Source organism: Vombatus ursinus, unplaced genomic scaffold (genome assembly GCF_900497805.2).
Source record: "Vombatus ursinus unplaced genomic scaffold, bare-nosed wombat genome assembly UNPS02014807.1, whole genome shotgun sequence".
Classification (NCBI taxonomy): Eukaryota; Metazoa; Chordata; class Mammalia; order Diprotodontia; family Vombatidae; genus Vombatus; species Vombatus ursinus.
The window spans coordinates 21,697,050-21,709,510 of NW_020954585.1; the positions used below are offsets into that span (position 1 = coordinate 21,697,050).

The window sequence follows — 12,461 nt, forward strand, 5'->3', positions numbered from 1 at the left end:
CAAACACTTGACACCTACTAGCTGTGTGACCCTGGGCAAGTCACTTAACCCCAATTGCCTAAAAAAGAAAGAAATGAGGGCTAAAAAAAAGATCACTAATCTGAAAATGTTTAATAAGAATGTATATATATATATATATACATATATATATATATAACCTATATCAGATTGTGCACCCTCTTGGGGAGGAAGGGGGAGAAAAATTTTAACCTCAAAAGCATATGGAAGTGATTGTTGATAAATCAAAATAAATTAATTAATAAAAAAAGAAAAAAAAGAAATAGGAGTCACTAATCCATACATAAGGATCCCTACAGACTGCATTTTGAGTTAGTTTAAAAAATGTAATATTATTTATATTTATGGTATTTTTTACTTATTTTGTTAAATATTCCCCAATTACAGTTATCCCTTTCACATCACAGGGGCTAAGGGTAAGGCACCCCCTTGATCTGGAAAATCCATGTAAAATACTTTGGCCCTTCCTTCATACCAGATCCTGATGGAGAAGGTCTTGATGTGGAAAGGATAACTGTACATTTTAATCAGGTTCCAATGGCAACTTCTGCCGGGTGGGCAGGGGACTGGGCACCTCTGGCCATGCTTGGAGCCTTCTTGTTCTCTTAGCATTTTGGGCACAAAATGTACAATATACACAAACATAGTCATACAGAACATGTAAGATGCAATATATAAATTACAGAATCATAGAACCAAAGAATCTCACTCATGCACAGAAGGGAACTCAGAGAATAGGAATCTTTTTTACAACATATCTTATAAGTGTCCCTTTAACTTCCATTCCAAGACCCCTCACCCCACCCCCAGTAATCAGGAACTCTCTACCTCTGGCTGAAGCTTATTTAATTTTTTTGGACAGTACTAATCATTACCAAGTCTTTCCCTATATGAAGCAGAAATCTGCTTCTTTGCCTGGGTGCCTGTTCACCCTTGGGAGTGGGTCACTAGGAAGAGCTTCTAGGAGAAGTGTAATACCCTAAATTTGGAAGTTTCAACTTCTCTCTCAGCAGTGAAAGAATGCTGGATTTGAAGTCAGAGGACTTAGGTTCAAATTCTGACTCTGCTACTTAATACTCATGTGACACTGAGCAGATCAGGTCATCTCTCAGAGTCTGTATCCTTGACTGTAAAACGGACTAGATAAGCCCTGAGATTCCTTTTAGTTATGATACTGTGAACTTCTAGCAGCTGATCCTAGCTCTGCCCTGTCATGCAGAACCGTCTGGCAACGAGCATTTATTAAGAGTGCTGGGGATACAATGAAAGGCAAAAACAGTCCCTGCTCTCATGGAGATCATAGTCTCCACGAGAGGAGAAACATGTAAATAACTAGATACATAGAAAATATACACAGAGTGCATAGAAAGGAATCTCTGAAGGGAAGGTTGTGGGGGCCGAGATGGGGAGAGAGGGAGAGGTCTGCTGCAGAAGGTAGGATTTAAGCCATCTGAAGGAAGCCGGGAAAAGTAGGAGACGAATTTGAGGAGGGAGAACATAGAGCTCAAGGGCACATGACCATACAGAACATACAGTCATACACAGCATACAATACACACAGCACATGTGATCTACACGTGTTGCACGTTTAGAACACGTGATTGTTCAGATGAAAAACGTAGTATCCGAGACTTAGATCTGGAGGCATCTAGTCTAACCCCCTCGTTTTACAGATGAGAAAAATGAGGTTCAGAAGACTTTACTCCCTTCCAATCCAACACCACGGGCCTTCTTGCCCTTTCTCACACACTACACCCTACTTCCCGACTCTGGAGCCTTTCCTCCCAGGCTCTCACTCTTCACCTCTGACTACTGGCTTTCCTGGTTGCTTTCAATCCTCGGTTCAAATACCACCTTTCAGGAAACCTTTCGTGATCCTCCTATTCCACCCCGCTCTCCACCTCCCCCTTCTCCCTCCCCACAGAAAGAGCCTTCCCTTTGAAATTACTTCCCATCTACCCTACATATCTTGTACATACATAGTTGTTAGTTAACATGTTGTTTTCCCCGTTAGAATATGAGCTGCCGGAGAGCCGGAACCATGGTTTTACTTTTCTTTGTATTAGCGTAGCACTTAATAAATCCTTGTTGACTGACTGGAGAAAGATTTGCTTCTAAGGAACAGGGATAGGGGACTGGGGAAGATGGGGACAGGGGCGGTGTGGAGAAGCGGGACTCAGCGGCTGCTGCTTCGGTCACTGTTCCTCCTCTCAGTCGCTAAAAAGAACAGGCTTCACTTCTCTCCAAAACCCTAAACGCCGGTTACCTAAAAGGAAAAGGGCGAAAGGGGAGCGGAAAGCGCGGGAGACCTTGGAATAGGGATCTTATTCTCCCATTTCAGTTCCAGGGTAGGTGGGCCACATCCTAAAGCTGCTTGGGAAATTTTCTGGGAGAGAAAAAGTTGTCAAAGAGTTGGGGGCGTTGCGCAGTTTGTCAAACTCGTTCCTCCCCAGGAAGCCCATGACCGGCGCGCCCCTCTCCGCCTTTACGAGCCGGAGGCTCTGGGTGGGCGGGAGGGGAGGCAGGCGGGCGGGGCGGGGTGCGGTGGGGGGCGGGACGAGCAGCGGCCGGGGAAGCAGAGCCTGCTTATAAAGCAGGGTCCCTGCAAGGGCCCCGCAGCGCGGTAGCGGACGGTGCGCTCCTGTCCTCTTCTGTCCTCTATTCATTTGCGCGCTCTGCTCTGACACCTGCAGCTTCGGCGTTCCCAATACAGAGCTCCCATACACTCTCTCACTCTTACCCTCGAGTTCTTGCCCCACGGTATTGCGTCCCCACTCCGAACCATGGGCCGTCAGAAGGAACTAGTGTCGCGCTGCGGGGAGCTGCTGCGGGTCCGGTACCGGCTGCTGCGCCAGGCTCTCGCTGAATGCCTCGGGACGCTCATACTGGTGGTAAGAGAGGAAAAGGGACAGGAGATCAGGAGGACTGGAGGAAGCACGGGGCTCTGGTCGAGGGAGACAGTTTCCTTTCGATGAAAATTCTTTACCTTCATTCCCCAGATCCCAGCTAGTCCCTTCAATTACGTCTCTGTTCTTTCAAAGTCCATCCGCCAACAACCGGACAGACTTTCCATTAGCACCAGCTCCATCAGGGGCCAAAATGACAGCGCCCATGCTACAGGGCAGTGCTAAGGGCCCCCCTTGAGTCCTTGAACTCCCAAACTTTCCACCCGACTCCTCATCTCCTGAAATCCTGGTTCTAACCAGCTTGAAGACGGGAAGGGCAAAGGGTCCTACTTTTGCCAGGAAGAAATGGGGTTGAGACGGCTAGTTGAGGATTATTAAGACAACATCGTCTGGTCCCTAATGAATAATTAAACCTAGAAAAGTCCAAAAGTTACTCCGAATAAAAGATATTGAGATCTGGGGTCAGTAGGGGCTTAGGGTTACTTGAAGGAATTTGTCTCAAGTACCTTGGGATGACTGTCTTGTGCTGTGGGAAGATGTTGGCCTGGGCTGGGTCCTTGTAGATAGGAGGGCGATGACTTCTTAAATTTGCCCATCTGGGAAGGGGAGTGACTGAGGACTCAGAACACCTCAGGTTTGAGTTCTGTCTCACTCATCTCTGTGACCTTGGGCAAGTCACATAACCTCCCTTTGCCTCAATTTCCTAAGTGTTAAAAGAGGAAGATGGACTAGATTCTGTGGTCCCTACCACCTATAGATCTGTAATCATCTTGTGGAGAGAAAAATGAAATTACCTTCACTTTACTCGTGGTTGCTCTTGGTAACTTCTATTGCCTTTACTTTCTTCCGCTATCATTCCTGAGCGACTCTTGCTTATTCTTATCCTAGTCCATGGTAGCCAGTTATTCTTGATTTCTACTGTGTTACTTTTGGTTATATTTGCTCTTAATTATACTTAAGTTACTCAGTTACATTTATTTTTAGTTACCTTGTTTTTGTTGTATACTTCTGGTTATCCCTCTTTCCAGTTACGGCTCTTCATTGCCTTGCACTGAGTTAAGTGCTCTGTGCAGACTGCCGCCAAAATAGAATAGAAGGGCTGGAGAGGGGTGGTGGAATATGGAAGTTGGAGTGAATACGGATGGAGCAGGGCAGGGGTTAGAGGCTAGGTCAGGATGAAGCTGAACCGGGGTGTGTGTTCGCATGTGTGTATGGAATGGGGAGTGTCTCCTTACCTATTGCCCTAGGTTCTCTGACAGGTGAAGAAGTCCAGCGATCAGTGTGCTGGAGGCAGTTAGGAAGGGGTATATAGATATGGGGAGACCTGACCAATTAAAATGCAGAGCCCTGAACTTCAAGATATAACCCTTGTTTTGGAAAGAGAGGGAGACAAGGAAAGAATGCACTTTGCCGCTACCCCCTTTGCCCAATGGAGACTGGCAAGGCTCTACCAGCCATCTGGAGACATCTGCATCTCTCACGTTTGCAGGTAGCTATACCCAGGCAAGATAGTGCCACTAATTGGCAGAAGAGGAGGCCAGGACTGTAGGGTGGGATTTGGAGGACAGAGGTGGGTCTTTGTATCATCTTTGTCTCTACATAACTGTGTCTGAGCAAGACAGTTCTATTTCTTGGCAAGAGAGAAGGGCAGGGCTTTCAGGTGGAGTTTGGGGACAAAACTAGGTTCCAGTGTCTTTTCCCTCTCCACCCTTCTCCCCCTCCCATGTATACATGCATTGAGACATTAGAGAAGACAGGGTTGGGAGTACAGCTCAGTGGTCCTGAGAGTGCATTTCTAACAACTCCATGGGATCATTCCCCTCCCCCCCACTTCTGCCTTCAAAACAAGCATTTTTTTAAAAAAAATTTATATATTTATTTTTAGTTTTTTAACATTAACTTTTATAAGATTTTGAGTTCTAAATCCCCCCCCCCCAAGATAGCATGCAATCTGCTATAGGCTATAAATGTACAATTGTCTTAAACATTTCTACATTAGTCTGCAAAAAGGCATTTCTAAGATTTAGGTGGAAGTGGGGTTGGCTCTCTTATTTTTGAAGGCAGCCCCATCCTCTCTTTGAACCTCAGGTGTTCTGCTCTTCCATTGTGAAATGAGAAGAAACTGTGCAGGGATCATTAAAGATCCTTGGCATGAGAGAGTAGTCTGCCTATCCCACCAAGGGATTAGAGGAATAATCTCAGTGCATACTAGCTGGGAGGATTGGGGTGTGATGTTTGTGGAGGTGCCTTTCAAGTGTATTTGGGCATGTGGGTGTGGGTGTTGGTGTGCCAGTGAAAGCTGAATGAGCTTGATGACCAGGTGGGGAGGAACTTTGTTTTGGAAAGAGGGGACAGGGATGACTCAAGAGCCCAGAGGATAGGATGATGGGGCAGGGGTAACCCTCAGTGGGTTAGGGTAAAGGGTCATGGAGGTTTGAAAGTCTTTGATGGTTCATCTGAGTGGGGGAAATCTAGAGAGATTTAGTGAGGTTAGAAGTCCAGAAGAGAGAAAGCAATCCCTTTTTCACAAAGAGGGGCAGGAAGAGTGTTGCTGAGAACTGGACAGACCCCCAACCCCATCTGTCAAGTGGAGAGAGGGAGAAGGGGCCAGTAGAGGGAGACAGGGAGATGGGCTAAGATGACCTCCAGGGTGAGGAAGAGGAAAATTAGCCAGGAGGAGACTCCTGCTGAACTGGCTCCTAGCCATCCCCTCCCTATTCCCTGACCTCTGGAACTGGGCCAGCACCCCAAACAATTGGCAGAGAGTGGAGTGGAGGCTGGGTCCTGGGCTAGGCCAAAGCATAGTGCCCCAGGGCTAGGCAATACTTTCCCCTGATGCTTTGCCCAACTTTTGTTCTTTGCTCTTTTTCTGTCATTTCATACCTTTGGACTTTACCTACTTACCAATTTTTATTCAGCTGGGGTGAAATTCCTTGATACTTTGGTGGCACCTCCCCTTGTAGATAGTCTTTCTGACTGTCTTTGGATTTCTCCCCTATTTCCATCCCCTGCATCTCCCTTCCTCCCCTATCTCCCCTCCTCCTATCTCCCTTCACTTCTCTTCAGGTTCTGAAAATATTTGTTAAATTCAGTTGCATTGAAGATTTTCCATGTGTTTTTGTCCCTTTCCTGTCTTCCTTTACCCCTCTCTCCTTTACCCACACTACTTTAAAAAATATCATTTGAAACCACATCTTAACCCTCTTTTTCCTTCTCTCAGAGAGGGATTAATTAAGACTCTTCACACCTCAGTGGGGCAAGGGTTCCAATCAAGTAAACATTTATCCATTTTCCCACACACCACACCTCCTCCCCACTTATCCTCCCGGTGCTCAGCCTTGAGCTGTACTCCCAGAGTGGGGGAGGGGGAGAGGAGCGGAGAAACAAATTAAACAATAAAATCAGGCTTAAATGCCAGCTCAAGATGGCAGTATAAGAAGTTGAAAGGCTGAAGGAATTCAGTGCCTAATGAGTGGCATTAAACATAAGGCTTGTAGAAACTTACAGAAGGAAAAGAAGTTAACCAGGATTTGTCAGGGTGCGCGCACGTGTGTGTGCGTGTCTGGGGGGGCGAGATGGGAGTGATTGTCGGGGATTTTACTTTAAGGATATTATATGACTGCCTTTTGCCTGCAACTGAGGTCTGGAGTTTGCATATTTGTTGTGGAGAGGATTTTTGTTGTTCCAGACCTGTAATTTAATGACTGTAGAGAACTCCCTGTAATGAAACTCCTTCCACCAATGCATATGCCTAACTGCCCTGAAATTTATAGTCTTCTAGTTGGATAAGACCTAGAAATCCTAACCCTGGACTAGCACACTGTCCTGGTCTTTCCCCAATCTTCTTGTCTGTCTCATTAGAGGAAGCAATGTGTATGGATGACTCCAATTTAGTTTTGTCCCTTGGGCATCTTGATTCCGCATGTTGTAATTAGGTTGGAGATGGAGGGGCAATGAGAAGAGGATAAAGAGGAAAGACTCCAAATTAGATGTTTATAGGTAGACTATTTCTATCCCTTGATACCAGTTTTGAAGATGACTGGGTCTTGTCATGGGAAGAAACGTGAGTGGGAAAAAAGGAGGCATGGAGGTTTTCAGGATCTTGAAGGCGATTTTCTGGGGTGGGAGGCCCTAACATACTCATCATCAGAGATCATTAGAGCTGAAGGATATAATATCCTTGTATAGAGGAACCTTGGAACAAAATAATTGTAATCCCTCAAATTCGTATAAAGCTTTCCAGTTTTCAGATCATTTTCCACATACTCCTGTAATCATTCATATAATCTTATGAATTTGATAGGGAAGTACCTATACTCCCAATTTACTAATAAGGAAATTGAAACTTCAGAAGGTTAAAGGATGGTCCCAAGATCACACAGTGATTGAACCATAACTATAAACACAGTCTCATGATTCCGAGTTCAGTGCTCTTTATACTGCCCTTAGCTTATCAGATGACTTTTTTCAGGCTACACTATGTTATTTTGTAGGAGGGATGTCTCCACTGGCAGCAGAAAGGAAATTGGCTAGATTGGCTTCATAATGGGGGTTATGTATGTGTGAGCATACATGGGTATTTATTATGGAGGCATGGACAAGAAGCCCCTATGCCATATTAGCAATCCTCAATCTCACCCCATATTTCTCTATCACAGATGTTTGGCTGTGGCTCTGTGGCCCAGGTTGTGCTGAGCAGAGGGACCCACGGTGGCTTTCTTACCATCAACCTGGCTTTTGGCTTTGCAGTCACACTTGGTATCCTTATTGCTGGCCAAATATCTGGTATGTCCCCTCCCCCTTAATGTCCTCTTCCTTACTTGACCTCTGGAATGCCTCATTTAGACACTGGAAACACCTTGACCTGTGGGCCCTTTCCCCAGAGTGAAGGGATTCTGTCTTGTATCTTAGAAACCTAGAATTGAAACTTCCCACCCCATGTGGAAGATCTCTCCATAGCATCTCTGAAAAGTGGTTTTCCTGACTCTACTTGAACATTTTCAATGACAGAAAGTCAACTCTCTGCAAGGCATCCCATTCCATTTATACAATATAGTCTTCCTTATATTGAGTTGAAATCTGCCTCTTTGCAATTTTGATCTGTTGGTTCTATTCTCCTGGGGGTAAGCTAAGCCTCAGGATCTTAACTAAGGATAAGATATTAAACACCTAGCTCCTCTTCTTCTGTTTTATCCCCCATAGCTATGTCTGAATTGTGTCTTCTCTCTATCCAGGGGCCCACCTGAATCCAGCTGTGACCTTTGCTATGTGCTTCCTGGCGAGGGAGCCCTGGATCAAGCTGCCCATCTATGCACTAGCCCAGACAGTGGGGGCCTTCCTAGGGGCTGGGATTATCTTTGGGCTGTACTATGGTGAGGATCTACAAGGATTCTGAACTCTTCTCCCCTATTCTAGGGTTGTATTTCCCATACCGATCCCCCCCCCCCCTTACTTTGTCACTTTCCCCTTCTACTCCTTTCCCTTCCTCCTCTTCCTCCATTCCCCCAATCCTCAATCACTGACTTATCCTGCTATCAAAGTGGCCAGGTACTGACAGAAGGGCTGCCCCACCCTGCAGCCACCTGAGTACATGACTCACTGGGGCCCCCCATGAGGGGAACAAAGGGAGGGGTCATGGAGGGGAGGGATAAACAAGTTGGGTAACACGAAGAGATTCGTTACTCAACACCGACCCTCCCCACCCCCCCATCTGATGTAATAAGGTAATTATTTTTTGGTTGTTTTATGTCGCCTTCATGGAGCAACATATAAATTCTCTACCTTCCTGGGTAGCATACACCATACATATCTGGGAAATCTAACAGCTTCTCCCCACCTCTCAACTTTCCGGAACTCAGAAGGTAGCATGAGCTCAGAGGAAAAGGGTAAAGGGGATAATATAGGGGAAAGGATACTGACTGTGAAGTCAGAAGATCTGGATACTATGTAACCTTGGACTTCATTTTCTTCATCTGTAAAATGAAAGGGCCTGACTAGATGACTCCTGAATTTCCTTCCGGCTCCATATCTATGATCCTTTTAAGTCCCCAGAAATTGCATGTGTGGCTTCTCAATGAGCTGTGATGTAAGGGGGAGGGGAAAGGAGATGAGATTCTTACATTTAATTTGCCTTTGGAAAAATCCTGTTTTCCCTGCCCCACTCTCCCTGTGTAAGGGGAGGCTGTGGGGTTCCACTCTCATCCGTTCTGATCTTTCATGTGATGTTTCTTCAGATGCAATTTGGGCTTTTGCTGGTAACGAACTTTTTGTCTCCGGCCCCAATGGCACTGCCGGCATCTTTGCCACCTACCCTTCTGGCCACTTGGACATGGTCAATGGCTTCTTTGACCAGGTAAGATGCTTTGGAGTGAGGTTCTCAGCTTCTCTGTGCATCTCCTCTAACCCTGTTGTGGGAGACAGAAGGAGAAACTACTATCTGCCCCTGTTGAGGGAGACAGAAGGAGAAGCTACTATCTGCATTGCAGCAAATTCATGTAGTTGGGGAAATAAGACTTAAATGAGATGAAGGATGCAGAAGGGTAGTACATGATTAAGGAGGAAGATGTTGTAGCTCCAATTCCAAGTACTGGGGGAGCTTAGAGAGAACCAGTCAGGATGTTTCCTTCCTTGAGGGCGGAGGACTTGAATTCAACCTCCAAAGACAGGTAAGTTTTGGATAAGCAAAGAGGCAAGGAAACACTTGGGAAAGTGGAGAGGGATTTGTATACACCTTGAGCAGTGAGATCAGGGGACTTAAAGATTAACTTTCTCTGGATTCTTCCATCCTAGTTCATTGGCACAGCATCACTTATCGTCTGTGTGTTGGCTATTGTGGACCCCAACAACAACCCAGTTCCCCGAGGTCTTGAAGCCTTCACTGTTGGTTTTGTGGTCCTGGTCATTGGTACATCCATGGGCTTCAATTCTGGTTATGCTGTTAACCCAGCCCGAGATTTTGGTCCCCGCCTCTTCACTGCCATTGCTGGCTGGGGTTCTGAGGTCTTCACGTAAGTAATAGATGCCCTGCTGCTCCCTCCCTGTTTCAACTTCTTTGCCTCCCACTTCCAGGTTTCACTCTGGTTCCCCTCATTGGACTCTCCCTGTTTTCCATCTTATGTCATCAGGGCAGCATCCAAAGTCCTTTAGGTTGTCTTGAAATATATACCTTATTATAGCCTTGGTAAGGAGGGGTGGCTGGGCTATACCAGGGGCCTCACACAGATCTCTCTTCTTTCTCTCCAGAACGGGTCGACACTGGTGGTGGGTCCCCATCGTCTCACCACTTCTTGGTTCCATTTGTGGAGTTTTTGTCTATCAGCTCATGATTGGATTTCACCTGGAGCTTCCTCCTTCCACAGAGCAGGAGAATGTCAAGCTGGCTCATGTGAAACACAACGAACAGCTCTGAGTGGGAGAGTTGCAGCTCCCTCCCTCCAGGATCCCCACTCCTTCCCCTAGGAACTAACACTGATAGAACTGTGCCAGAGACATACCCCCAAAGCAGCCATAGCCTCCACCTCTCTGGTCCCCATGCCTCCTGTTCCTCTGGCCCTGGGAGACTCTTTCCTGAGGGCTATGTTTAGCAATAATGCTAAACCAAAAAAAGCCCCCTCAAACCTCTCTCCCCACCCTAGGGGTTAATGAATCCTTGGGAATCATGGTCAGTATGGATTTACAATGGTTGTTGGATTTAAGCCCTGCCCTGATGTTGCCAGACCTGAAGTAGGATATTTGCCGGAAATAATAAATTGCTTTGAGTTCTTGGAAGGTTCTTCAGAGGAAAAAAGAGAGGGGAAGTCAATAGCTAGAAACTCTGCAGATGTGTGAAGGGGTACAGATATGTGAGAGATGCATAGGTGTGAAGGTAGTTACAGATATACAAGGGCATTTTAGCCTTGGGAAAGTCCCAGATTCATTCATTCATTCATTCATTCATTCATTCATTCCAGATATAGGAGAGGCTCAAATGAAAGAGATTCCAAATGGAGACATGTTAGATACATGAGAGGCAGTGCAAATAAAAGGAAAGTCCAAGTGTGTGTGTGTGTGTGTGTGTGTGTGTGTGTGTGTAGGTATATTAGTGATTACAGATGTGTGTCAACCGAAATGTGTGTGTAAGGGGGAGGATACATATGTATATGTCCTAGAAAGGAGAGACCCAGAAGCAGAGGATCTTGCTAGACTTTGGGGAAGGGAGGAAGTCAGGGAGAGCAGAAAAACCTCTCGAAAGACACATTACTTTGCCTGGGGGGATGTGTGTGTTTGGGGGGAGAGACTCATAATTTGAGGTTCAGAGCTCTGCACATAGGCAGAATCCATTTGCTTGTTCCCACCCATGACCTCAGGTGGTGGGTGCTAAGTACACGGATATGTCTCATTTGGGCAAATGTTACAGCTAGGGTTGGGGGCCTTCCTTCCCCAACCAATGCCACTTGTTCCTTGCTCTTGGGTGTTCTTATTCCCTCCAGGCATTCCCAGATTGGGTCAAATAAGGGTGCCTGTTCCTCAAATACTCCTTATTCACTGTGTGGATACCTCCACCCCAATACACTCTTGTATTTTTTAAAATAAAGACATTTACACAGAAAACTTGATTTCTGTGAGTTTCTCTCTTCATCTGTTTATATTTTGGAGATAACTGGGGTTAAGTGACATCCCCAGGGTTACATGTCACACAGCTAGTAAGTGTCTGAGGCCAGATTTAAACTCTTGTTCATCTGTTTGTTTTTGAGGCAATTGGGGTTAAGTGACCTGGCCAGGGTCACATGTCACACTGGCCTGAGGCCAGATTTGAATTCAGATCCTCCTGACTCAGGTGGGTGCTTTAGCCATCGTGCTGCCTACTTGGCACCCTCTCCTGTTCATCTGGTAACACGTAAAGCACATTCAAGCTGAGTACCTCCCTCTCTTTTGCCTTACAGGAAGGAGGGTGGGGGGAGGTAGGTAGAGAAAAAACAATTCAAACCTACCCAAATAAATTAATATGTGCAAATAAGCTATGATAGATTATTTATATGATGGATAGGTGGCTATATAATCAAATTAGTTTATATGTGTAAACTTTGTAAACTTTTAAAAGCTATGAAAATGTCAGTTTCCCACATTCACCAAAAATCTTTGGGTGCCCAGCCCTATTGTTCAGTCTCCCTATCTGACTTTTCATGACCCCTTTTGGGGTTTTCTTGGTTTGCTATTTCCTTCTCCAGCTCATTTTACAGAAGAGAAAACTGAGGCAAACAGGATTAAATGACTTGCCCAGGATCACACAGCTAGTAAGTATGAGGCCAGATTTGGACTCCAGTCTTCCTGACTCCAGGGCTGGAGCTCTATCAACTGTGCTACCTACCTGCCCAGCCCTGAGGGCTCTAATAATAATAGCATTTATGTTTTAAAATTTGCAAAACATTGCATTTGTTTGATCCTCTCAATCACTCTTATGAGATAGCTATTCCCATTTTTTATATAGGGAAAAGATAAATAAATGAGAGAGGTTAAGTAACTTGCCCAGGGCCACACACTTATTAAGTGTGTGAGGCA

At 45.7% G+C, this 12,461-nt stretch overlaps 1 protein-coding gene across 1 annotated transcript; it reads left to right on the top strand.

Annotated features, from left to right (window-relative positions):
• Window positions 1–2,620: 2,620 nt before the first annotated feature.
• AQP3 (aquaporin 3 (Gill blood group)) lies at window positions 2,621–11,518 on the top strand. The gene is made up of 6 exons (XM_027874276.1): window positions 2,621–2,909; window positions 7,583–7,709; window positions 8,159–8,296; window positions 9,158–9,276; window positions 9,714–9,931; window positions 10,167–11,518. The coding sequence occupies exons 1-6, from the start codon at window positions 2,802–2,804 to the stop codon at window positions 10,330–10,332; spliced, it is 876 nt and encodes a 291-aa protein (XP_027730077.1). The 5' UTR covers window positions 2,621–2,801; the 3' UTR covers window positions 10,333–11,518.
• Window positions 11,519–12,461: the final 943 nt, after the last annotated feature.